This window comes from Strix aluco, chromosome 5, assembly GCF_031877795.1.
Source record: "Strix aluco isolate bStrAlu1 chromosome 5, bStrAlu1.hap1, whole genome shotgun sequence".
NCBI lineage: Eukaryota > Metazoa > Chordata > Aves > Strigiformes > Strigidae > Strix > Strix aluco.
Window position 1 is genome coordinate 40,190,796 of NC_133935.1, and position 26,318 is coordinate 40,217,113.

At 33.6% G+C, this 26,318-nt stretch overlaps 1 protein-coding gene across 5 annotated transcripts in view; it reads left to right on the top strand.

Annotated features, from left to right (window-relative positions):
* The window catches only part of CEP290 (centrosomal protein 290), a 55,183-nt gene that overhangs the window by 16,569 nt on the left and 12,296 nt on the right, over positions 1-26,318 (top strand). For all 5 annotated transcript variants that reach the window (XM_074827099.1, XM_074827100.1, XM_074827103.1 and 2 more), the window contains 24 exons: positions 303-467; positions 1,458-1,607; positions 2,623-2,738; positions 4,962-5,064; positions 7,814-8,044; positions 8,567-8,740; positions 10,291-10,402; positions 11,237-11,442; positions 13,473-13,624; positions 14,578-14,689; positions 15,447-15,902; positions 16,692-16,856; positions 17,093-17,200; positions 17,288-17,422; positions 18,072-18,338; positions 19,434-19,541; positions 20,124-20,323; positions 20,998-21,211; positions 21,411-21,548; positions 21,644-21,865; positions 22,433-22,549; positions 23,978-24,123; positions 25,005-25,160; positions 25,766-25,889. In XM_074827099.1, coding sequence (XP_074683200.1) covers positions 303-467; positions 1,458-1,607; positions 2,623-2,738; positions 4,962-5,064; positions 7,814-8,044; positions 8,567-8,740; positions 10,291-10,402; positions 11,237-11,442; positions 13,473-13,624; positions 14,578-14,689; positions 15,447-15,902; positions 16,692-16,856; positions 17,093-17,200; positions 17,288-17,422; positions 18,072-18,338; positions 19,434-19,541; positions 20,124-20,323; positions 20,998-21,211; positions 21,411-21,548; positions 21,644-21,865; positions 22,433-22,549; positions 23,978-24,123; positions 25,005-25,160; positions 25,766-25,889 — 4,077 coding nt within the window. The remainder of the gene's footprint in view (positions 1-302; positions 468-1,457; positions 1,608-2,622; positions 2,739-4,961; positions 5,065-7,813; positions 8,045-8,566; positions 8,741-10,290; positions 10,403-11,236; positions 11,443-13,472; positions 13,625-14,577; positions 14,690-15,446; positions 15,903-16,691; positions 16,857-17,092; positions 17,201-17,287; positions 17,423-18,071; positions 18,339-19,433; positions 19,542-20,123; positions 20,324-20,997; positions 21,212-21,410; positions 21,549-21,643; positions 21,866-22,432; positions 22,550-23,977; positions 24,124-25,004; positions 25,161-25,765; positions 25,890-26,318) is intronic.

A 26,318-nucleotide genomic window follows, 5' to 3' on the forward strand; every position in this document is an offset into this window, starting at 1 on the left:
CTCAGTCATAAAGCTTAGGTAAAAGTTTGTTTGCATGTCTTTTATCTCTATGGGACCTGCAGGAAATGTTTAAGAAAAGTTCTTTAATCAAACATGTTACCAAAAAAATTAGTGTTTTTACAGGAAAAATTAACCATTTAAATCACAGTCTGTGGCAAATATACCACCCAGAAACTGATAAGTAGGTTTTAAAATGTTAAAATTTCATGCTTTTTGCTAATTTCATGTAGGCTCCAGTTTATTATGAAAAAAAAATGCTTTTCTGCACTTTTTCTCTGTTAATTAAATGTTTACTGCATTAGGCAATGGAGTCAAAGAATTCAGAGGGAATCTTTGATGCTAGTGTGCACTTGAAAGCTCAGGTTGACCAGCTTACAGGACGAAATGAAGAATTAAGACAGGAACTGAAACAGACTCAGAAGGAGGCAACAAATTTCTCTAATCAGCTGGCAAATGCAAATGAAAAGGTATACAATTTATTTTATAGTATTTATTTTGTACTTGAAAAGTGGCTGCTCTGGTAAGTTAGAACAAAACTACACAATCTACAAGATACTGAATTTAGCTGATGTGAACAATGTAATTAAAACCTTAATTAAATTAATCTTAATTAAATTCATGTGTTGGATCTACCAATTTGTTCATTTTATGTTCAAATCTTACTCTTCTTAATGTTACTTTATCCTTGGAATATCCTATCATGTTAAACACCAGGCACACCTATCTTTTGGGGAGAGCTGTACCAAAAAAAGCGCTACAGATTTTTTTTCTTCAAAAAACCAGTAGTGTTGCATTTTTATTTATAAATAAGTGACAGAGATTAGGTGTTTGAAAATGATGAATCGTTCTCTAAAATCCTGTCTCTTATTTTAAGTTAAACAGCTGATTCTGTGGAATGCTTCTTCCAGGGCAGGAATTAGGAATGGAGTATTATTTTACAAGAAGTCAAATTTAAATTTGCCTTTTAGAACAGCTTTGGTGATGCAAAAAGATGTGCCAGTAACAAATAATCTAAAATAGTGTTTTATGTACTGTTAAAGAACCAGAGAGCTTTTAAGAAGTTAAATGAAAAGGCAAAGATTTGTTTAGAATAAACCATCAAATAACCACTGCAGTAATTCTTTCCAAAATTTCATCTTTTTAAAAGGAATAGAAATGCACTGTTTTAAGCAATTTGGCATAAAACTGTGGTGAATCCTCAGATATGTGAAGCTGCCCTGATTGCTGGAGTCATTTGATAAATTTGGCTTAAGATATTATGCATTTAATGATTTATGGAATCACAGCATTTTTAAAAGGATACTTTAAAGAGTGTTTGAATGCTTTAGAATATAAATGAAAGTGAATTAGGTTGTTAATAACAACTGATGTAGCACAGGAAAACAATGTATTTTCCATCAGTTTTTTTAATTGAATAGCAAGAGCTGCTACTTTATATTTTTGTTTCTTTTCTTTAGATTGCACAACTGAAAAATGAAATTAGCTTATTAAGTCAGTCAGAAGGTGCCAATACTGTCTTCCGAACAGTGAATCTTCCAGAAGGCATGGTTCCTTCAAGTGTTAATATGATTAATTCTCTGAATGAATATTTAATACGTCTTGTACAGGTAACTCATTTACTCCTTGATGTCAGGAATATTTGTAACATGTAGCTAATTCCTCCAAAATCTAGCACCATGCCACGTATGGACATGCGAGAACTCGCCAAAATTATTTTGAAGGTCTGACATCCAGTGAACTCTTTGGGCTGTTCTCTTTTTTTAAAGTTGTAAGTATTTTCCTGTGTTGTAAATCTGGAAGGCAATACTTAATTAAATTTTTGACAACAATTCAGATTGTTTTGTTTTAAATCCGAATTTTGATCTAAATATTTGCCCACTCTTCCTTTTACTTCTGCAGTTGCACTCTTTCTATGAGAAATTCTCTCTTACTGTTATCTGGATTCCACACCTGAGTCTGCATGTGCAAATCCTACTCTGAACAGTTTTTCTCTATACAGCAAAGGTCTCTATCGATATACCATATAAATTTTCATTCCATTATTTGTCAAAAATATGTCAACATTTCTAAAAAGAGGCATAAATACATTGAAACTGAAGCCAGTGATTCCCATGGGAAACATAGCAGACAAGCATATAGTAAAGAAGAATTGACTCTTTGAGAATTGGAGTAAAAAGAACTTACCTTTTTATTATTATTAAATTATTTTGTTCTGTCTTTGATCACTTTTGTTGATTAGAGAATATTTTTAACTGTATATGATTATAAAGTAGAAGAGTATTTGGGAACATGAGAAGAAAATATTGCTTTCCAGTTAGATATTCAGTTAGTATTCTTTGTGGGCTAGCAACATGTCATGGTGTTTTGAACTTTAAGGGCTGTAATCCACAGTGCAATTACACACTATTTCACACTTACTAATATGAATGCCAAAGTTTATTGGACATTTTTCATCCGTTGCTTCTAAAGAAAATACACATTTCATATCTCCAGTTCACACAGTTCATGACAGAAGCATCTATCATGGAAAACACAAGGGAGAACTGGCATTTTGATTAATCCTTTCATGTTTAAAACCTCTATTAATCACTTCAATATTTTTATTTGGAAAATAATCTTTAGGAACTGGAAAATAAAGAACAGTTACTTAAACAATTAGAAGATGCAGTAGAGGACTACAAGCGAAAATTTGCAGTAATTCGTCATCAACAAGGCTTACTGTATAAAGAATATCAAAGGTACTGTTCTCCTTTCTGAATTACAAAAGTTCAACTATCAATGTTTAATAATTTTGAATACAAAATTTGCTGCTGTGTTGAACTAGTTCTTTGGGTAATGTCATAAATGCTGCTGCTCTTGGGTATGGACTCCATATATTTTCTTTAGTCCTGTAAGGATTCTGAAAACTCTTACAAAACATTTTCTGCTGGAGTCTTTTCATATTTCATACTTTATAATGAGGATTGCATTGTGCTTTCTTCACCCAATGTCTTGTATTTTATTAGAAACTGGTATTACAGACTCTTCAGTCTCGTTTTCTTTTGCTTTCAAGTATGGGTCCTAACAGTTTTTCTGAGGGGAAAAGAAAGAAAACTGTTATCTAAATACAGTCAGAGATCTCTGTTTCAATATTTTAGATCATCAGGACTTTGTAGTTTGTTTTCTTTCAGACTCTTAGTTCCTTTATATGCTTGACTGAATCTAATTTCTGTAGAATTCTTCTTACGTTCAAAAAAAGAAGGATTTTTATCTGCTAGGAACATAGGGATGAATATGGTGATTTGGCTTCTTCAGTTAACACTGTTGTGTTCTCTAGCTTTGGATTGCATGAAGAGTCACTGGACAGCTTTTGGAATAAGGGTGTTTTATCTTTTAGGACCTTCTGTTTGATTTTTGAAACAGTTAAGACTTCCCAGATAACATTATCTCTGTTTGAGGCATTAAAGCTATAGCTTTTTGAAAATATTAAAGGCTATAATATACTGCCTCATTTACTACTAAATTAGATATCTCCAATGACAGGGATAAAATGATGATTCAAGGCTCCTTCTCCAAACCTGTTATCGATTGAAGTTAGGGGAGGAGATTCTTTGACTTGGCAACCCATAAAGACTCACTTTCAGAGCATTTTCTTTCCATTTCCTCCGTTTTCTTCCATTATGGAAGAAGCTAAGAGATCTTCTTTGAAGAGAAAATACTACTTCTGAAATACCTTTGATTAGTTGCTTAAACTAGCCTATACGGTCTATAGGAACTTCCTTATTAGGCATGTATGACAGTTCATAGTCTTTTTTATTTCCAAATAAATAATAAAAGTGGATAGAGGAGAGTAGTTTGGGCCAAAACGAAGCTGCATCTTTTAATGTTTTTATTTTTCACTGAAATAAAAAAACTAGGTTGGGAAATGACGTACTGTATGCATCTGAAATAAAATGAATACAATAGAAGAAAAGATTTGTAAAACCGTTGAAAAAATTGAGTTAATTTTACAGCCATTGCCTGCCCTTTAGTTTAGAAGTCTGACCTCTAATGCAGAATTTGGATATGGGAAACCTAAGTTTAATTCTGTCTACTTCCTGAGGGAAATTTGAACTGACATCTTTTAAAGAAAGAGCCAACTACTATGCTGTGGGGAATTCTCAGAGGACAAGCAAGTAATCCTTTCCTTATAGTACTGTACCAATCTGTATGATTAATTAAAAATACTTTAAAATCAATTTAGGTATTCTCCTGTCAGGAACTGCAGAAGCCTTGTTCCCTTTCCACGTTGTTTCTCCTAGCTAATGAAGGTGTAAGTGCCTCATTGAAAGAAAACAGTTATGGAAAGAATCACTGATTAATTTGCCAAATCATTTTATCTAGCTGTAAATCTTATTAGCCAAATTATTTGGCACAATTGTGAATACCTCTTGAAATCTGCTGGGCCTAGTCCTCTTCAAAAAGAAAAGGCCCATTTCCAGGCTCACAGCATGGTAAGTACCAGTAGTATGATTTTTTGTCTCCCTTCCTATAAGAGGGGGGTGTGGAGTTTCCAGAGAGGTACCTAAAGTGGAAATGTTTTTATTTGGAAAATTTTAAACTTCACCTATTTTTATGAAAACACATGCAAGAAAGTAATTAATTTGAAACAAAAGTGTGTAATTTAAAGCAGATTAAATCCCATGTGTGTATATTTTTGGGCAGTAAGGCATCTCTATCTCTTCACTATAGTACACATGTGAAGAAGAGATAAGACACTTTAACTTAAGAATTATTTTCATCATTAAACCAGTTGCAGCCCAAAGAGAGGGGATAGTTTTTCAGTAATCCATTTACAGTTTATAATGTCTTTTTCAAATTACATTACTGCTAAAAATAAGTATCTTGGTTTGCAATATTTCAGGGTTGCTGTTTTAGTTACAGTTTTAAAAATCATCAAGTCTTTCATCATTCTGAATGAAAATATTTAATTACTGTTATAGTCAAAAGGAAAGCTGGCAGAAAGAATCAGAAGATATGAAAGAGGAAAAGAAAAAGCTAGAAGAGGAAAAAGAACAGGATGCTGCAAAAATAAAGGCATATTCTGTAAGTAATTTTGTTGCTTTCATTTTTCAAAAGGTTTTAATACATAGAGGTTTTAATACAGTACTGTAATTTCTTAGATGGAGAAAATGTTGCAGGGAGAGCTGCTCAATTCAAATCAAATCAGAAGGAAGTGGTTTATTGATTTATTAGTTGAATGTAAATACTAGCAATCAGTGAACTATACATTCAGAATCAGTATCAACAATACAAAAGGTAAATCACAATATTAAGGCACATACACAATGTTACTATAGACTTAAAAATCTCTAAGCACCATTCAGGAATTAATCTCAAATATTTCTCATCCCACACATCCACATTCACACAGTTATATTCACTCCCTGGCCCCTTCAGGTTACCAGCATGCACCCCCTTTCCTAAGAGTGAAAGATCACTGTGTACACACACCTCTTGTGTGTGCTCTGGGGTGCTGTGTACATGTGGGGGTGCTTCGGTGTTATGTGCACCTGTGTGCCTCCCTGCAGGCTGCTAATCCATGCACTGGTGAGAAATCACCCCAGGAGGTCACATACACGCACCCAAGGTGTGGGTCCCTACTTGCCGCACTTGGTGCTGCCAGACCGTTGGCTGGAATGCCGAGGCTCATGGTGTCCAGCAGGGCAGAAGCGCCCACATCTGCAGGGACAGTGGGGAAACTTCTGAAACTGAACTAGGTTATGAGTGCTGCATTGTAACTCTGTCCGCCCTCACTGCTAGAAGTTTTTATGCTTTTTTTTAATACTAATTTTCAAGCCGACTACTTTATTTCAAGTCTGTAACTCTATGGTTACTATTCAATCTGGTTGATGGTCATCTTCCTCTTTAACATTTTCAGTTTTGAGCAAACGGCCTCTCAGACAGTCGCAGGTGTTCTGTTCACACGCACTGTTTACACTCACGCTGCTCTCTTAACAGCAGTTGTTATCCAGGCTGTTTGATTTGGAGGAGAAGTGGTGCCGGCACCCCCATGGAAAACACATCAATTTATACTAAGAATTAAGTTTATTACTTTGAACTACATCTTATTTATATATACCTGTTAATGTATGTGTATCAGTGTTTCACAAAAACAGGAAACAGAATTCGTCTTTCTATTTTGGTTTACTTCCACCAAGACTGAATTCGATATTCTATTGAGAAAACTGAAAAATAACTTTTTAAGAAGGTGGTATTCAAAAGTTCCTGGAATTGATGCAGGTGCCTCATCACAGACACAGTGCAATTTTAGAGGTGGCTTCAGGTGCCTTTGAGCAGATAGCAATAGCTGCCAAATACGACAGAAGACATAAGGGACACACATGTGTCCTTTTAGAGAAGCAGACTCAGGGCAAGGATATCACAAGGTGCTGAAAATGACGGTGGATGCCTAAGTTTAGACAGCTGAGTTCTATCCCTTTTCTTCTGCTGAGGGGTAACTGTAGTGGTATGTGGTCCTTCTTATAATCATGTTCATAACTGTAATTGATTTGCAAAATAATTGTATCCTGAGGCAGTTAAGTCTAAATATACTTCCGGAAAGTGAAATTGAAATTGTTGTGCAGATGTTTCTGCTGTATGTTTGAGAGAGCGAACACGAGGGCCATCTTATTTAATTTGTTCAGTATCTTATTCTGCATTACTGGAGTCACAGGAGTAGATTCTAGCAGGATAAAGATATTTCTGGGATTTGATTTTTAAATGTCTTTAAAATATAATGGAGTTTTGTGATGTTAGCAGTGCTATCAAAGTATTGCTGAGATCTTTTAAGAAATTAGTTTCCCAATAGCTTTTGTTTCCAGAAACACCTCCTATCCAAGATGAGAAATACGTACTATTATTTAGTATTAATTTTTGTTAGTATGTAATTTTGATCAGAATTGGGTGAACATTTTCAGATTAAACATTTCTCCAAAATTAATTCACTGTGAATGTTCAATGAAAATGTGTTGCTTGCTCTTAGAATCTTAAGTAAAACGGGCTTCTTGATCAGAAAAGCTAAATCTTTGCCAGTTGTCATGGAACTAGATTTTTTTTCATGGCTTCAGGCTTCCAGGACTCTGGAGTTTTTTCTAGCTACCTGCTCACTCTTCTTCATTAGTCTCAGGAATCTGGGATTTTACAAATTTCTACTCCCTGTCTCCTTGGCAAGCTGATGTGTGCAACAGCAAAGCTAAAGCTCATGTGCCTTCTGCAACCTGAGTAGCTGTAGTTAATTTTCCACAGCCCCACCCGCCACACTCATATTTATACATGCATGCAAACACATGTGTGTGCACATACACACACATGTTTCCATAGGAGGAGTTCTGTGGTTACTTTACAAATACTGGTTTGGTCCTCACGGTAGGACATTATTAGTGTTAGGAACCACAGGGATTCTATTTGGTTTAGAAAATTGTTCCAATATAGTTGTTTTGATTCTAGTAAAAGGGGGGAAGACTGATGACAGTGAATGTAGAGAATTATTTTTGTTCTAAATTCTGAAAATGTCAGCATTAACTAAAATTCCAGTTAGTCAGTGAGATGTATTTAGCTTCTATTCCTCAGAAACTAACGATTTTTAAGATTTAATTTTTTTCTTATAATAGAATATTGTATGCTTATGCATGTGTTGAGTGTGTATATATACTTTATGAGCAAAAAGAAATTATTTCAGACAGATTAATGGAATCTTTACACCTAGATTAAAAAATGTACGAGAAAGCTTGTCTACATAGTTGAGTTTTACCGTATTTCCATACAAGTTTCTTATTAAAAAAATATTTTACAGAATTTACTCAGTGCACTTCAGCTGGATCCTGATGAAACAAAAAAAGTACTTGCAGAAAATAATAGGAAAATAACTGTTTTACGAGTTAATGAAAGGTCACTAACAAGGCAGTATACGACTTTACTTGAAACAGAACGGCATCTTAGAAAAGAAAATGAGAAACTAAAGGGTGAAATAACACATATGGAAACTGCGGTTATAGGGAAGATTGGAAACTTGCAACGATTCAAGGTATAGTTTACAGCAGTAATAGTACACATTTTTATTTTTACAGTTTGGCAATAAATATACTTTTTTAAATGGAGGCAGTACTAGTTTCTTGAATGCATTACCCAAATGCTTGTTAAATGCTGTTATAAATTTTGACAAAACATTCTCTGTATTTAAATAAGCATCATAATACGAAACCTGTCTATTTTCCCCTTCTGAAGTTGCTTCAACAAGTTATTTTTATTGGAAGTGTCATGTGAAGCCAAATCTTGCTTTTTGACCTTGCAGGTTGCTAAGGCCTGTATTAACTCATCTTTATAAAATACGATTGAGAGGCAGTAATTGATAAAATTACCCACAGAAGTTTTGTTATTGTTTATTGCAAGCAATTTACAAAGTTGGACAGTAATTTAGTAAAATAAACCAGTATCAAGTTCTAAAGTATTATATTAAGTGGTATTCTTTTTCTGTGGAGTAATTTTAATTTTTCTATTTAAAGGTCTAGCAGACCATAGTAACCCATTGTGTTGATTATTTTCATAGGAAATGGCTAGCTTTAAGATTGCAGCTCTGCAAAAAGTATTGGATGGTAGTGTGCCATTGTCTGAGCTAGAACTGGCTAATAAGCAGTACAATGCATTAACTGCTAAATACAGAGATATGTTACAAAAAGATAACGTGCTCGTCCAACGAACAACAAACATGGAACATATGGAGGTAATGTTTACATTATGTTTGAACCCTAAAGGGAAAAAAATCTCATTATACATTCATTCTGCATTGGTTTTTGTTCTCACTTAATAGAAAGATAGAACAGGAGTCCCAGTGCTAGAACTGCTCGTTGTAACAGTTCCATAGTGGGTATGAGATGTTGGAGCCAGTCTTACTGTTGCTATCAAATTTCAATTTGCTTACCTGGTATTTTTCAGTGGATTAAGAAACATACACAAAGTCCCAGATTTTATTTCAGTGGGCATACGTAAAAGCATTTTGTTTAATTTTTTGGTGGGTTGGTTTGTTTGGGTTTTTTTGTTTGTTTGCTTTTTAAGTTAAACTCTGGGTATGTTCCCTCACAAAGTATTTTTAGTTCTTTGATTGCCAAAACAAGGTTGTCAGAAGGAATATTTGCCATCATCTTCAGTTTTGGAGGTCATACGGAAAGTAGAATGAGTATAAACACTTTAGAAGCTTTCTCTCAAAGTAAGTGTTCTTTCTAATTCATGACTTACGAGAATGAAATGTTCAGTTCTGAAAGGCCTTTTGGCCTTTGGAATTTTACTTCCATAAAAGAAATAAATAACCAAAGATTGTTCACAATCTGTTTGTAAAATGTTGTAGGGACTGAAAATCTGTAACTATTCCTTTGAACTTTTATTCTTGAGTAGAAGGGAGCTTCTTTTCAAGAACTGTGAAGCTGGCTTCAAAGATAGATGTGTTACTACCTCCCACTTTTCATTCATGTCAGAAAGAATAGTCCAGCGAAGTAGTAGTTTAACCAGTAGTTAAAGCTTATGTCATGTTCTTATCTGTTGGGTTTCTGTGGTTGACAAGTATTGAACTATTAAATTTGGCTGCTTGGGAACAGGTAAGTGCATTTGTGTTAGCTAAAGAATTAATGATTCCTTCTCTACTCTATGAAATTTTGTATGTATGAAAACTTGCATTGCCTATTTCAGTAATGTCATAGAACTAGAGAATCATTTATCAATAGCAAACTAAAATTGTATTTAGAAAACTAGAAATTGAAAACTAATACGAAGTGTTCAGTTCATTTTACTGGCTAATGTGGAAATTTGTGTTTCTATCTGGAGGAGTGAAGGAATATTTACAAAACTAATGTTTGGCATCACATTAAATGCCTGAAAGAACTAAAAGAAGCATATGATCTGTCTCAAACGTGTATTTATGTGCAAGATGAAGTATCCTGTGCGGGGTGAAATATCCTCCAGAAGTACTTCTATTTTTTCCCACTGTTAATGAGGTGTTCAGTATGACAAGCATAGATTTCTTCATCTAATCCTAGACACTCTAGGAATCACAGTCACTGATGATAAATATTCACAGTAATGCTAGTTGGCAGATACAACATAGAGAGCAAAGACTAGCATTTTTACACTCAGGAAACGTGCTTTTCTGTTGCCGTATATGTAGATTATGTGTTGTGCATAGGTAAAATCTCTTGATTTAAAAGATTTTGTAGATACTAAACATCAAGTCTGCTACAGTTAAATAGTTTGCTGTTATGTTGCAAATTTTTTGTCATACAGCGTGAGAATGAATCCTTGAAAGCACAGATAAATTTATTGAATAAGGAACTGGAGATCACGAAAGAGAAACTTCACACTGTAGAACAGGCTTGGGAACAGATGGCTAAACTGGGCAAGTATGAAAGTTATATTGCAACATTAAAAATCAAATGGCATGTCTTGTGTAAAAGTCATATTTTAAAAAGTTTTTAAATTGGTGTAACAATACAAAAAAGTCAAAACTATTTTGTATCTTTCATTAACAGTCTTTTTTTTTCTTTGTGATTTTTTTTTTGTTTGTTTGTTTCATTTTGCTTATTTATTTGACCAAAACCAAATTTGGTATTTTCCTCTGGAAACTGTTCCATGTTGACTTTTTATGGGTTATTGGGTCAAGGGGTTTAAAAGCTGGAACTTGTAAAGCAACATCACCTGATTTTTTTTTTTTTTTTTTTTAATAAGATGCACTATATTCTAACTTGTCAGTTAAAGTACTTCATACATTGTCAGGAAAATTATTTCTTTTTCCTGGTTTCATGCTCTGTAATAAAGTATTTTTTCTTGATAGCTGGTGCTTCTTTATGTACAGTTTACATTTCCATTATTCAAGAAGAACTCATACACATATCTTTATTTTACAGATTTTAAATTAGATTTCCTGAAGATTTACAAGCTGAATAAAGGATAAAGTGAAAGACTACATTGAAAATAGTTATCAGTCTCAATAACCATGGTTGCAAATATCCGCATTTATAATTGATAACAGTGTTTTATTCAAATTAGATACATTTCAACCATGCAATAGGGCAAGACAACCATGCCTCCAGTTTAAAAAAGTAATACGGGTGTTTCGGTAAAGTTTATTTGACAGAGATAAAGTAAAACTCATCTTCTGTTTTGTGGTGCAATTCATTTTCATAGTTGAATCAGCCTGTGTATTCCCTAATTTAAATATTTCTACATGTAGGGGATGACAATGCCATGGACAAGGCCACAAAAGCAATAACCAACAGTGAGATTTTGTCCATTTCTAAGAAAATCACAATGTTGGAAATGAAGGAGCTAAATGAAAGACAGAGAGCAGAGCATTTGCAACGAATGTATGAACATTTAAGGAATACTGTAAAGCAAATAGAAGAACGTAATTTTGAATTGGAAACAAAATTTGCTGAGGTAAATCTGTTGAGATTTAAAAACATGATTTGTCATTTTAAAAGCATATTTTGAGATTTTCAAAAAGTATTTTGTATCATGATTGGCAAATAAACTTGTGATGCAAAATATAGCTGCTTTTAAGAGCTGCAATTTTGCATGCACAGGACATTTGTAGAAAATAATTTGTCAGTAGTTTATTTCAAACATTAGTTAATCTCTAAAGCACACAATGAGCATCTTGATAGATTGCTTGCTAGTTTTTCAGCAGACTACTAGAAAAAAGTCTGTTCTTGACCTGTTATTTCTTGTGTCTATTTCATATGATTCCTTTTCTGTTAATTTTCCATTAGTTACCAACGATTCAAAAAATGTTAGACCTTTGCATCCCTTTTTTCTGCTACAAACTGGCTATGTCCTCTGTCATGTGCCAAACATTATCTATAACACAGGAATAAAAGTCATGTGCCATTGAAGCTGATGATCGTTAGTATTCCTGTCATATCAGTCTTAATCTTGTTAGATTATTTTTGTCCCCACTATTTGTATATGAAGTTTGTTACATAAATTCATTATTAAGTAGTAAGAGACATTATTATAATTTCCAGCCTAATTTATTTATAGGCAGTTGTACACATATGTTCTTGTGCCAGTATTGGCCTATAATTTAAACGCAGGGGAAGAAAAAGAATAGTTATGTTGACAGGAATGTTGATAGATTATATTCATTCCCCCTCCTGCTTTGCTAGACTTCAGCGTAGCTATTTTAGATTGCTCTTGACCCCATTTCTTTGTTGTTTTAGCAGTGTTTGTTACACTGTTTTAAGTTAATCTGTGACATGAAATAACTGAAAGTGTATAAAGCTTTTTAGCAGCAGTATTGTTAAAGCCTTTTCTGATGACATGACTTTATTTCGTTATGAAACACCTCAGGTGATGCACCCTAGGATCACATTTTCTTTTTCTCTTTTGCATATATTATTATCTGTCTTGCGATACTATTAAGTCTACTGGTATTCCTTCATTCTGAGTTGAAAAACTCAGTGCCACAATTTTTTCTTATTAGTTCCTCTGTGCATCCCTTTTTCCTTATTTCTTTGGCTCCAGGACATACATTTTCTGTTTCATGTACTCCTGTTGCTAGTGCCTCCTAATCTGGCATCATTGTTTTGTTTTGGTTTGGTTTTTTTTAGAGAGAGAGATAGATAGATATAACAAGTTTGTGCTAAGGTAATCAATGAGAATTGTAAGAGATAATCAGTTTAAGAACTGGTAACTAGAGGAAGTCTACTAGACATACTATAGACATATAGTATGCCTAGACATTTAGTACTGCCTCAAATATGTGAAAAGCAGATAATGAGATACACCACACTTTGTTTGTTTAGGACATCAGTTATTTTATTAAGGAGTGGTATCAGATTAATCTGCCACAACTGTATTTACTGAATTAATTCCTGAGGCTTCTCTATGTTGCCTAATGCTTTTCAGATATCTATCTTTTTCTTAATGCTCTTTGATTTGAATTGAAACATTAGTTACTCGGTATTTAATAATCACCTTGAAAAATCAGGCTGCTTGAAAGAATATCACTTAATTATGAAAGTTCTTTTTAGAAAGAACAAAAGAACTACACTAATTGTGAGTCTTGGACTTGTAACCTGTATTTGTGTTACCAACCCTGATATACTAGACATTATATAAATGTATAAGTAAGACTTAATTTCCTAAAGAGTTTACAGTCTTACTCTTTTTTCTCTTTTTTTCTTATTTTAGTTTAAGAGCAAGTTATTGCAGTAATGGTTTTAAGAAAATTCACTAAAAAAATTATGTTTAATTTAGAATCCTGTTCTGTGACGACCTGTGTATCTGTTCTCATGTGTATGCAATGCTGCAAACAAAAAGATGTTGAAGCAGAGAGGAAAGGAAATTTGTTTTAGAACCCAGCTGAACAGTGTTTTGTAATGACTAAAAAATTTCTTTACAGGGTTGGGAACAGTTGTGTGCTTAGGATACCATCTTGTTTGTTTCTGGTATTGTTTTTTTTTAAGCTCACCAATATCAACCTTGAGGCACAGAAAGTGGAACAGGAATTAAGAGATGAACTGTCAAAGAGTATAAGTAAGGCAGTAAGTGATGCAGATAGACGACAAATCATGGACCTAGAGAAGCGTGAGATGGAGCTCAAGATTGAAGTATCAAAGTAAGTGTTGAAGTAACTAATTTCGAATGCAGTATGTTCGGAAGCATGCAAAAATTTAAGCTATATAGGCTTACATAATACACTACTTGTGTATTACTAACAGATAATTTTCAATGCCTATTTTTTTTTTGGCATTTATATATGCCAAATTTGGAATTGAAAATTAAGCATTTAATTCATGACTATAAAGAAAGTAATTTGCTTCATTTTGATTTGAACAAAGAATTAAGTGCTGGCCTGGATAGACATGGGTAAGTGTGCACTTTGATACTTCTTACTAGTATTTTTAAACTAATAAAGGTTTATTTTGTTTCTGTGCCACAACCTCCCTTAAATGTATGAAGATCTCATAAATTGGAAAGCAATTCTTACTTTCAATGAGTCATAGATATCTCGATGATTAAACTGCAGTGGGGGGGGTGCCATTTACCTAAGAAATTATCTTTGTATGAATAAATTGAAAAACTGACCTTTTTAGATATGTTGATATGGACATTTGTCTTTGAGTAAAGAACATAATCCTGTTACATTCCTAAAACAGTGCAGTGATTTTTGACACTGAAAATGTGTGATTAGACTTGGGGAGGCAGAGAAAGGAATTGAGAATGAAACTTTTTGAGCTTTTATGTCCTGAAGTGCAAAAGAAATAAAGGACAGAGGTGCTTAGTTCAGTTAAAACCATGGCATTGTTGTCCTGGAGTAGGTTACTGCTAGCAAATTTCGTATAATTTACAGGAAAATGTCCTGCGAAAAAGCTGAGAGGTAATACAGAAGAATTTTTGTAACAAGGATTCTGAGTAGTAGAGAAGATTATGCTGAAAAGAACAAAGTTTTCAAATGTTTTGATATGAGGAAACATACTAAGCATCTTTTCTTAGCATCTTCTAAGTAGAAAAACTTAATAGGTTTTTCAGTGGTTTCAAGTGACACAATACTCTTGTTTTCCCTGCAAGGTTAAGAGAACTGTCTGATGTAGCAAAAATGCAAGTTGAGGCTGTGGAGGCACGCCAGCAATACAGAGATAAAGAAGTGGAATCTCTCAGAATGCAAATTTTAGACTATCAGGTAAAATTCAACCTTTATTAACACCGCTGTTTGGATTTTTTCCCCTGGAGTGAGAAGAAATTAAGTGATTCTACAGTGGATTAGGAAGCGCTAAAAAACTTCAGAAGGATCTTAACAAGCTGCTCCTTTTAGTGGCCATACACTTTCAAGAGTTCTATATTACATTAATTATTCCCTTCTACATTTTTTCCATTTCTAGCTGTACAGCTATTACGGGTCCTGAGCTTTTTCCCATGTTATTTACATACTATTTATTCCTATATGATTAATAGCTCATGGTCAGTATTTAAATATAGTATCAGAAAAGTTTGATAGTTTTTTATAAGACAATCAGTGGCTTGTAAATCTTGAGGATTTGCAGTAGACTTATTGTATTGCTTTGTTATTAGCTGAAACAGTTTCTTGGGGTTTGTTTTCATGATCTAGAATGGTTTGAGTCCCTAAATATGACACTTGTGTCAGCTTTTACATTACCATATTTTCTAAGTTTAGGTATACATTTCTTCCTCATTTTCTGGTATATTGGAAAGAAGTAAGAGTTAAGATCGTATCTAAAAAGGTATGCTTCTAAAATGTGGCTGTAGAAACAACTGTGGAAAAATAAAAAGCTGGTTTTAGAGGCTAATCTTTACTCTTATCTATGGAATAAAATAAGTGCAATATATAAAATACAAAAAAATAATAGCTTCTTTATATTTAATATGCACTGCTTAACGTATTCAAAATGAAAAATTTGTTTTATAAATTTTGTTCTTAGGCACAGTCAGATGAAAAAGCAGTTATTGCAAAACTACATCAGCATATCATAGCCCTTCAAGGTAGTGAATCTGTTGCTGAAAGCAAATTGGAGACACTTAAATTGAAACTACAGAAGACGGAGATCCATAATCTACGTTTAGAGCAGAAGCTTGATGAGAGAGAACAAGCCTTATATTTTGCCCGACTGGAAGGAAGAAATAGAGCCAAACACCTACAACAGACGGTTCAGTCTTTGCGGCGACAGTTTAGTGGTGCTCTGCCTTTAGCACAGCAAGAAAAATTCTCTAAAACAATGATTCAGCTACAGAATGACAAACTGAAGATCCTGGAAGAAGTTCAGCATGCCCAACAGGAGCGTCGAAATGCAGAAAACAGAGCATTAGAGATGGAGTTAAAACTGAAAAGTTTAGAAGAATTAATAAGTGCACTGAAGGACACAAGAGGAGCTCAAAAGGTTTGCTATTTTACAACTTTGAATAGCTTTGTTCATCTGATCCACATGTAAATTACGTTTCAGTTCAGCTTGTTCCCTAAAAGTCTGTTTTAATGTAGAACTTGATGATTTCAAAATATGTTTTGTTAGGATATGCCAGCTATCATTTTTTGTTTTCCTATTTTAAAAAAGTAATACATCATTAGTTAATTGCCCTGTAAAAGTCAGCACAGTCATATTCACTAATTTGTGCCTAATTAAGTGACATAGGAATTAGAGGCCAGCTATGAATTTGGTTATATTAAACTGAATTAAATTAAGAATTGAATTAAACTATGAATGAAATTAAATTAAACCCAGAGTAGCATTCTGAAAGTTCTGTTCCATGAGCTTGCATTGCAATCTTTACATGTGCATTTCTGAATACATACAGTTTTTAATGGTTTTGAAAATCTTCTGCTGTCTTAGAAAAGTTAACCAAACTTCTTGCATGCTTTTTATTGTTCAGTCTGGACAGATGCATAGGGTATAGCTTTGGTCATTTGAGAATTATTTGCAATGCACTTCTGTCGGTGTAGGGGAAACCTGTTGCCTCTCCAATTTGCTGCACTTTTCAGTCGTTCGTCTTGTAGTTTCATACTCTTGCCATGCCTCCTCACTCAAGAGAAGTGAAGAAACTTAAAAAGGCAGAACGTCTTTCTTTCTGTTGGTTTGATAAGTGCCATACTGCCTCAAAGTCAAAGAGTGTAGCTGCATCTAGTTGGCCTGTGGGCTTCGTAAATTATAATACTGTGTGTCATTCATTATTAGGTAATTGAATGGCATATGAAGATGGAGGAACTCCATCTGCAGGAACTTAAACTCAATCGTGAGTTAGTCAAGCAAAAGGAAGAGGTGAAATATTTGCATAATATAATTTCTGAATATGAACGTACAATCAATAATCTGGAAGAAGAAATTGTGCAGCAGAACAAGGTATGTATTTCTCCATGCTATTAGAAAAACAACCTATTTCTTATTTCACTAAATGATTTTTAAAAGGAAGATTCTTCGTAGTAAGTTTTTAACATAGAGGTTTGTATCTTGGTTCCATAATTTTTTTAATAGCACATTGAGTATTTATTTGGTATCTCTTTTTTTCTGTTTAAGTTGGTTATAAAATTCCCATAGCCTTCAATAAATAAAATACCTTTATCAAACATTTGTTACAGTTTCATGAAGAAAGGCAAATGGCTTGGGACCAGAGGGAAGTGGAACTGCAGCGCCAGTTAGACGTGTATGATCATCAACAAAATGAAATACTTAGTACAGCTCTAAAGGTACATGCACTGAATTAACTAAAAATAGACTTATAAGCACATTTTTCAGAGCTGTCGGATTACATGAATATGAATCTTTCTGTGCAGTTAGAAGAGGCTACAGGATCAGTTCCAGACCCTAGTTTGCCACTCCCACAACAACTTGAGTTGGCTTTGAGAAAGATTCAGGAGCATATTCGAACAATCCTGGAAACTAGGGCAACCTGCAAATCACTGGAGGAGGTAATTAAATGTATAAATTATCATATAAAGGGACAAAGTTTGTATTTCTATGCCTTTTAATTTTTTTTATATAATATATATCCTTTTATAAATGTCACTCAGATGTGTCCAATCCCTTAGAAGTATTTAACACGGAGAAAATATAAATAATGTAATCACACCATGACTGAAATATATTCTCCACTAGAAAAAAATATTGGGGAAAATTTTTTTAATCTTTTAGATCATTCATTTAGTAGGGTAAGATGCTCTTGCTGTACAAAATTCAGTTGGCTATAGCTAGTTGAATTTAGCAAGTGTTACATTAAATTTAACAAGTGGTGTAGCAAAATCCTTTTATCTTGGGTTGCCACATTGAAATTCTGTTACAGAAGATACTTTATGGTTGGTAAGAAATTTGAAAAACACCAGCTTCTTAATTTCATATCACAAAATGAGTTGCAGAAGTGTCTTGTGCTAGGCAAATAATACATAATGATATTCTGGGACTTCTTTCATCTAATACTAATCCCATATAGCAAGAACTGTGTGCAAAACGTTTTGTGTTTGTAAGTCCATTTAGACAAATCTTTCTAGTACATTTTTTAAAAAGTAAGATCTTTTTGCAGTGTTTGAATTCTGGAAATGCAACAATTGCCTTCTGTTGTAGAAATTAAAAGAAAAGGAAACTGCTCTGTGGAAAGCTGAACAAAGTGTTTTATCAAGAGACAAAGTTATAAATGAACTAAGACTTCGATTACCTGCAACATCAGAAAGAGAGAAAATAATGGCTGAATTAGGCAAACAAGAAGATGATCCACAGTACCATCATGCTGTAAAAATTGCTCATCAAACCATTGCAAATATGCAAGCAAGATTAAATCAAAAGGAGGAAGTGTTAAAAAAATACCAACAGTTGCTTGCCAAAGCAAGAGAGGTAGTTAAACTTTTTGAACAAAATTTCTTCCATTTTTAAGTTGTTGTAGTTGATTCTTTGTTTATCTCACTGCTAGTGAAATATTAAGAAGTTTCTGACCTCGGAGGTAACAGAACAGTGACAGTAATTTTTTTATGTAGAAAGTTCATGTAGAATTTTTTAACTTCTTAAAATAGGAGGCTTGCTCAGTCAAGAGGTTATGTGTATGATGTCTGTCTAGGAATTAAATTAGTGTGAAAGGAAGAAAATTAAAATTCTCCTGTGAGAAGTGGTCTCGGTATATTGTATATTTATATGGCATTTTCCAGTACTTGCAATAATGATCTCTGGACTGCATCTTGTCATGAATTTGGAAGGTACAGGAAAGACATGTGTTTATGGAAAACATGCCTCTTAAAGCATATTTTAAATTAAAGCATATTTTAAAGTATAAATAGTGTATCTAAGCATACTGTATATTATTTAAGCATACTTCATATTCTTTATAATGTTAAAGCGTAAACTTTGTGTCTAAGAGGTACTTCAAGACTAAACATGCATCAGTTTTAGTGTGTTTGGATCAGGAGCACATTTCCAAAGCAGGCTTCCTATCATCTTCACTTAGTGTGCTTTGGTTAACATGCGTAGCTATTTCTTCTGGGAGAAATCACGTTTTTTGCTTTGGAAGTAAACCAGAAGATGCAGTCTAAAAATGAGCGTACTGTGTTCTGTCTGCTAGCAGACATTCAATCCACAGGATCACACTGTAGTCCAAAGTAAACAGACCTTAAAAGTACATAGTATGAATATCATTATCCCTATTGATAGTCATAGTTGGTGAGGACCAACAACTATTTTTCTCTCCAGCTCCTATCCTGTTGCACCATACAGGTTAAAACTGCAATAGTAGATTTTTTCCAATAGTGTTAAAAAGGAAAAAAATAAATCGTTGATTATATCAAGGAGAAAAGAATTTTTTAAACTGCCAGAATTGGAGGAAAATTTGGGGAGCAATACTGAGCAATGAGTGACCAATCAACATGAAAGTACTGTAGTTTCATGACTTTCTGGAATAGTGTGCATCTGTAGAGTTATATTTTTATTTTGAACTAACAGGAACAAGAGGAAATGGCAAAGAAGCATGAGGAAGACCTTAGAGTTCTATACCAGAAGTTAAATTTGCATACTGATAATTCTCTTAATAAATTCAAACAGACTGCTTTGGTGAGTTATATGTGTTTGTGGGATTAGTGATGTTGTTCCTAAATTTTTTAAAATATCATTCAAAAGAACAGTTTTGCAGTCAAAAGTAGATAATAAATGATGACAGGAAAAATGAATGGATGGTTGGTACAGAATTATTGTGTTGTTCTTGAGAGAATTCGCAAGAGATGGATTAGAAGTATAAAAAAACAAAGTTACCACCTCAGTATATATGAGCGTTATTCTTATCATCCTAATTTATGGAGACTTCTAGGAAGGAGAGTTATATTTTCTTTTCTGTTTTTTTATTCAGTCTGTGGTTATGTTAAACTAACCCATTTCAATACAAATTTTTTCTTGACAGTTTATGATAAGGTGAAACCTGTATTTAACTGGTTATTCTGTGGATCATTAGATGCACAAAGCTTTTTTCAAACCGGTGTGACTGCTCTCTCTCTGGACTAAGAGTCACATCTCAGTAAATAAACATGTTCGATAATAATACTTGGTTATATTCAGGATTGAGTTTAAAATGCATCAGTAATGCTTACCTTCAATTTAAAACTTAAAATATTTATCACATGCATTTGTTCTGTTTTACAGGAGTTAGTGAAAAAGACTACTTTATCACTTTCCAACAACAAACATTTTCTCCGCTTAGCTGAAATGGAGCAAACTGTAGCAGAACAGGATAATTCTCTTGCTTCACTTGTTTTAAAATTAAAGAAAACATCATCTGATTTGGAGAAACAAAAACAAATTACTTCAATGAAAATCAAAGAGTTTGAGACTGTCAGAGCCCAGTAAGTTTTTAGACTGTTAACATAAGCACAATTAGATTGGATCAAGTCAGTAATGTATTGCTGCTGCAGTACTGTCTATCAAATTGAACATGTTTTTGCTGAATTTAAGATTTGTCTGAAAAAACTAACTCAAAGAGTTACTGTGGTTGATAATTGTAAACTATTTTTAATCTGTAGCCATTCATCAAGGCTAATACGGAAAAACCGTGGCTTGGAAAAGTACCTTTCAGTTGTTAGCTTTGTGCCATTCAGTGAAAAAGAAAGTATCCAAGGAGTCTTGGTGTAACAGTTGTCTTTAAGCTACTGTGATACTGGTTTGTATTTTGCGTCTTTTTATCCCCTGATACATCCATTTGGGGTTGCTGCCTAACAAGTTCAAACTCATGCAAATTTAACCCCTGGTTAAAAGGAGAGAAAAGTAAGATGCTTTCTTTACCTCTGAGGGCCAGGAATTAGAATGAATAATACTCTAATTTCATTTTGCTGATTTTCTTGAGTAATTGTCTTATTAAATGGAGGCCTTCTTTGTTGAGTCAGTCTTTTTTTACTGTTTCCAAATCTGTGTGTCATTTGCTTTAATAATCATAAAAAATATAACATCGTACCCTTTGTTATTTATTTGTGTTTGCTAACAATTATTGCAGTGTACCCTATTAATGCTTATTTTTTATTAGGCTTCAGGAAAAGCACACAGTTGATGTGGAACGACTAAAAGATGAAGCAAATGAATTGAGGAACCTGTTATCTCAGATGGAGAAGGAATTAGCAAGTGTAAAAGCTGAACTAGAGATCCAAAAAGAAGCAAATAATAGAGCACCCACAGCAACACTGAAAAACCTGGTGGAACAGCTGAAGAGCCAGTTAGCCATAAAAGAGAAGCAGCAGAAAGTTAGTCAACAAAAATTAATCCCTATGTCACATAAATGTTTAATGTTGCTTAATGTTTAAGAATTCTATGTATAGTACAGCAGGAGGTACAATATAATTGTATAATATAACATAGTAAAATATAATGTCCTTTTCTTGTTTTGTAATGTTCATATCAGCAGCTTCTTCATTTAAAAGAACTTGAATTTATTGTTTTCAGGCTTTGAGTAAAGCGCTTCTGGAACTCCGAGCAGAAATGACTGCTAATGCTGAACAGCAGATTATTTCTGCTGCATCAGAAAAAGAGGCAAATATGAATGTCCAGGAGATTGTTGACAGACAAACAAAGGGGCTTATGGTAAGTACTAGGAAATACTGTATTGCGTTGTTGTATTGTTGATAATCCTGATTGTGAGGGTTTGCTGGTTGGTTTGTTTGTTTGTTTTCTTCTAGACACATATAGAGGAATTAAAAAACCAGATTACAAAATTTACAGACAACCTTAAAATAAGTAAAGCTAGAGAAAGTTCTTTGTCTGAGGAAAGGGATGAGTTGAACCAAGAACTTCAGAGGAAACAAAAAGCATTTGCTAAAATGTTGAAAGAAAAAAATGAAATGGAAAAAGAAAATGAAGAACTGAAGAAACGGATTAAGAGGCTAAGCAGTAGCATTCAGGTAGAAGTGATTTTTAAAATTATGTTCAATCTTGGTCAAGTTTCTGCATAGATATGCTGGTTTGGGGGGAAAAGATTAAGTACTTCTGGCAGGCATTGAGACTTGATTTAAAAATTTATTTTTTCTCATCAGCTGGGTTACATGTGAGCTATTAGCTTTTGCTGTTGGAAGCATGCCTCAAATAAAAGGAAGAGACTGAAAAATGCTTGCTCCTTGAAATATGTTTGAAAGAGTCTGAGGAGTTGAATTACCACTTTCAAAGCTTCTTTGAAAAATGGAATTTTGTGATCTTCCTGGCTGTCCTTATTTCCCCTTTCAGAAGGAAAGGGTTTACAGTAGAATTGTCTAATTTTTTTTTTTTTTTTTTTTTTTAATTCAGCTACTTGCTGCTGAGTATTCAGTTTGGAATGTAACTTTACATTCTAATGTTTTAATAATTTAAAGATAATTTCATTTAGCTTGTAAATTAAGTCTACGAATTGGAATGAAAGTCATTTTTTGAGTAGAAAAAAATACTTAGGTAGTGGTCATTAAGCTTTAAGTTTGTAAAAGTTTGTAATTTTTCAGAGCAAAGCTGATGAACAAAATCTGATAGATGCACTTCAGAAAAAGATTAAAAAGTTGGAAAGTGAACTTGAGAAGAAGTGTGAAGAAACAGAAAAAAAAGGTGTAAGAGAAGGGAAGGTATGTGATATTTAAATCGTGGCTTTAAAGACATCATCAGCCTAGGTCTAGGCAGTTGAACTCTCCCTATTGCCTCTAAAAAAAAAACAACCAACCAAACTCGATCAGAAGAAAAGCAGTTTCATGACTGTAACTTTTTCATGTTTCCCATACTCTTTGTTACTGCTTTTGCTGCTGAGTACTGGTATATTAATGTTTTTCTGCTCTTTTTGTAGAATTAAAGATCTGTTACAAATCTTAAAATTTTACAGGTGGCAGTGAAATTGATTATGTAAGTGCTGTCAAATGTGCATTTGTGAAATCAGTGCAATGATAAAATCATGAAGGTACTTGGGAGCAAAAGTGTGAATCTTAAAAGGGATGATGTCTGTATAAGTGATTTCTTCACAACAGTGATCTCCATATACAAGAGGTTCTGAGCAATTGGAGATGTGTTCATTTTACCAGTTGTTTTGTTTGGTTTTTTGCTTGTTATTTCGTACTTCAGTAACTAATCAGTGGCTTGTCATAGTAATCATAAAGTATACTGGAATATTATAGCATGCTTGTATAAAGACATTCAGACTATTTATGATATTAAATATTATTCTAGGACTGCATTTAGGCTTCCAGTTAATTTGAGATTGTTTTAAATACCTGTTGCTTAGTGTCTAGAGATATTTTTCTCAAACTTGGCATGTTTTTGCCTTTTTCCAAGATTTTGCTTTCTGTCTGTCCCTTAGTAGCAGTAACTGTTTAGAATGAAGACAGAAATGAAGGTACAGGGGCTAACTGGAGAAAAGATAAGTCCAATTTAAAAAAAAGAATAGAAACAAAAATTTCTTAGAGGAATATTGACTGTCATTTTTCAGTAGCCATTTGTGATCACATAGGTACAGGTTTTAACTGATGTATGATTTATAGGTACTGAATTGTAACTTTAACTAGAGATTCCATTTCTCGTAGGAAAAAATAAACTAAAATGACCAATCGTACAGCTGTGCAGCAGGGGCATATAAACTCCTGGTGAGCTGCAGAAGACAGATCGGTTGTAAACTGGCTTAGAAAAACACTTCTTTTTCTTTAATCTGTCTTCTTTACTAACATATAATTCAAAGTAAAAGGATACATTGCACTAGTACCTCTAATTTCATAAAACGTGTCACTCCTTTTTTTGTAAAATGAATATTAAATCTAAGGAAGAATTTGGTAAGAGCATTAAACTGCATCAGCTTTGTACACCAGTCACTACAGCATGCTTAAGGTATCCAGCTGGGCCTGTTATTTACCTTATGGCAAATAAGGTAAATAATATATGCCTGCTATGGCTTCATGTTTTAAATTGATAAATGAAGAATATATCATTCTTGGTTTTCTAACATGTTTACTTATTTTGCTTTAAGAAAAAAATTCAAAAAGAAATACATAATTTGTTTATGTGCTTCACAGACCTCCAAGGAGGAAATAATTAGATGGGAAGAAGGTAAAAAATGGCAAGTCAGAATGGAAGGATTGCGGAACAAACTAAGGGAAAAGGAAAAAGAAGCAGATGCTTTAGCCAAACAGTTGAATACATTGAAGGAAATTTATACCAAGTGAGTTGGTTTTAATAGATTCAGCTACAAAATGGTGACGTAAGGGAAATCCAAGTATGTTTGCCACTATTATAACTATTATAACAGTTTGTTGTAAGATTGATGTCTAGAATTTGACATTGCTATTGAGATTAAAAGGATTAGTTAATTTTCAAGCAGCAGGCTACTCCTTTAGTATCCTTTCCCTTGTAGAAACCAACAGCCTTTATTAGAAGAAACTGACTCTGAATAAAACTAGTTTAAGTCCTTTATTATGCTTCTTGTGTATAGCATTCTGTTATTCCCATGAAACAAATATCACCTTTGTGAAGACAGGCTGTTTCTCACCACTGCATTACTTAATCAGGTTGATAGAATTGGATAGTGTGCTACTGTTAATATGTAGTGCTATTGCAGTACTGACGGTTCTAGGATTATGAGATGGAAGCCTTTTAAAAAAAAACACACGTGCAAACCCTCTGCAAATGTTATGTTGACTTCAGTACAGTAATGGCAGTGTTTTACTGATAAAAGATGCAGAAGAGAAAGGAAACTCTGATGGCGATTGTAGCTGTTAAGATTGTGGTTTGCAACTGCTTCAAAATGGTATTTATTCTTAGCAAGTCCTGCATGAATTTTACATAAAACACAGGCAAGACCAGCAACTGGTTTATAACACGTTTGATTCTGACTTAACATTCACTGTTTTTTCCAGGTTTGGTTTTGGATTTTTTTGGTAAAGCTGTACTGTCTATAAGGTAACCTTCTTAAACAGAAAAGGAGGTGTGGTTCAGTGAGCAAATAAATTGCAAATGTGGATTCTTTAAGACAGAAAATATTTTCTCCTAAAGAAAGCAAGTTAGCCAATAAAGTTTTAAATGTAAATTTACTGGATGTTGCAGGACTGAAAAAGAGAGAATTGCTCTACAGAAGAAACTGAGAACTACTGGTGTCACTGTTGATCGTGTTGTTGGAGTAAGAGCCTCAGAGTCTGAAAAAGAACTGGAAGAACTAAGAAAACGGAATCTAGATTTAGAAAATGAAGTTGCTCACATGAGGTGAGAGGCGTTTTAAAAGAATCTATAAAAACTAAAAAATCTAAATGAGAAAAAAAAAATCTGTGGAAAGAGATGGATAGTCTCTATTAGACCAACTGATTCAATAAGGAAAAAAACAGGTGGAAACTTCAAAAATCCTTGAACAGACTTAAAGCTGTTTGGGAGCAGTTATGCATGTTTAGAGAATATGCAGCATTGGTTCATTATTATAAAAAGCTAAATCATATGAAAAACATCTGGCTCCTATTGTGTAAAGTTATAATTGCAATTTAGAGTTGGTGAAAGTTGCTGGAACTGCTAAGCTGCAGTTAGGGAGTGTATCCTTAATGAGCGTATCCACTCTCACAGTTGATAGTGTACATGAGTAATAGAAGCTGCACACATCTCAGAAGAGCATATTCCTTTTGACAAAGAAAGTACTTTTGATTCACAGGGATTAACTGAAATAGTGTACATTGCCTAATACTGATTTAGAATTACTAGCCCAGTAATACTAGAAAACCCAGTCTATTAATCTAGAAGTTCATGGGTTTTTTACCTTGAGGGATGTTTTTCTGCATTAATAGCCATTTGTTGGTTTTGGCTTGATTCATTTTTTGATGTAGAACACAGCAAGCAATCCCACGAGATTCTGTGGTAGAAGAATTACATTTCAAAAATAAATACCTCCAGGAAAAACTTCATGCATTGCAGAGACAATGTTCGAGAGAGACATATTCTAGACCCTCGGTAAGTTAATAATGTAACAAAATTACCTAGAAGAATCACACCTACTTAACAAAAGTATTTGTTATCCATTTGGTATTGTGTCAGCTGGTTTTATTTCAAATGTTAGTATTCTAGAACAGAATATGAAATACTCAGCTTTTAGTGTTTTTAAAAAACACAACAAATCAAACCCAGAAAAACCCAAAAACCCAACACTCACAATTTCTGTGTTCTACAGCTAGAAGCTGAAATATTCAGCATCCTAGCATATGTGGAGAAATAAGGGATATGTATTTTTAAATATGTGAGTCTGCAACTGAGGGACTACTTTTATATTTCATACTGACTGAAAATTTGGGATACACAGAGTTTGGGGAAATACTGAGCTGTGTTTTAGCTACATTAGGTGTTTTTGTTGTGTTTTGGTTTTTACAAGGTTCATTATATTGC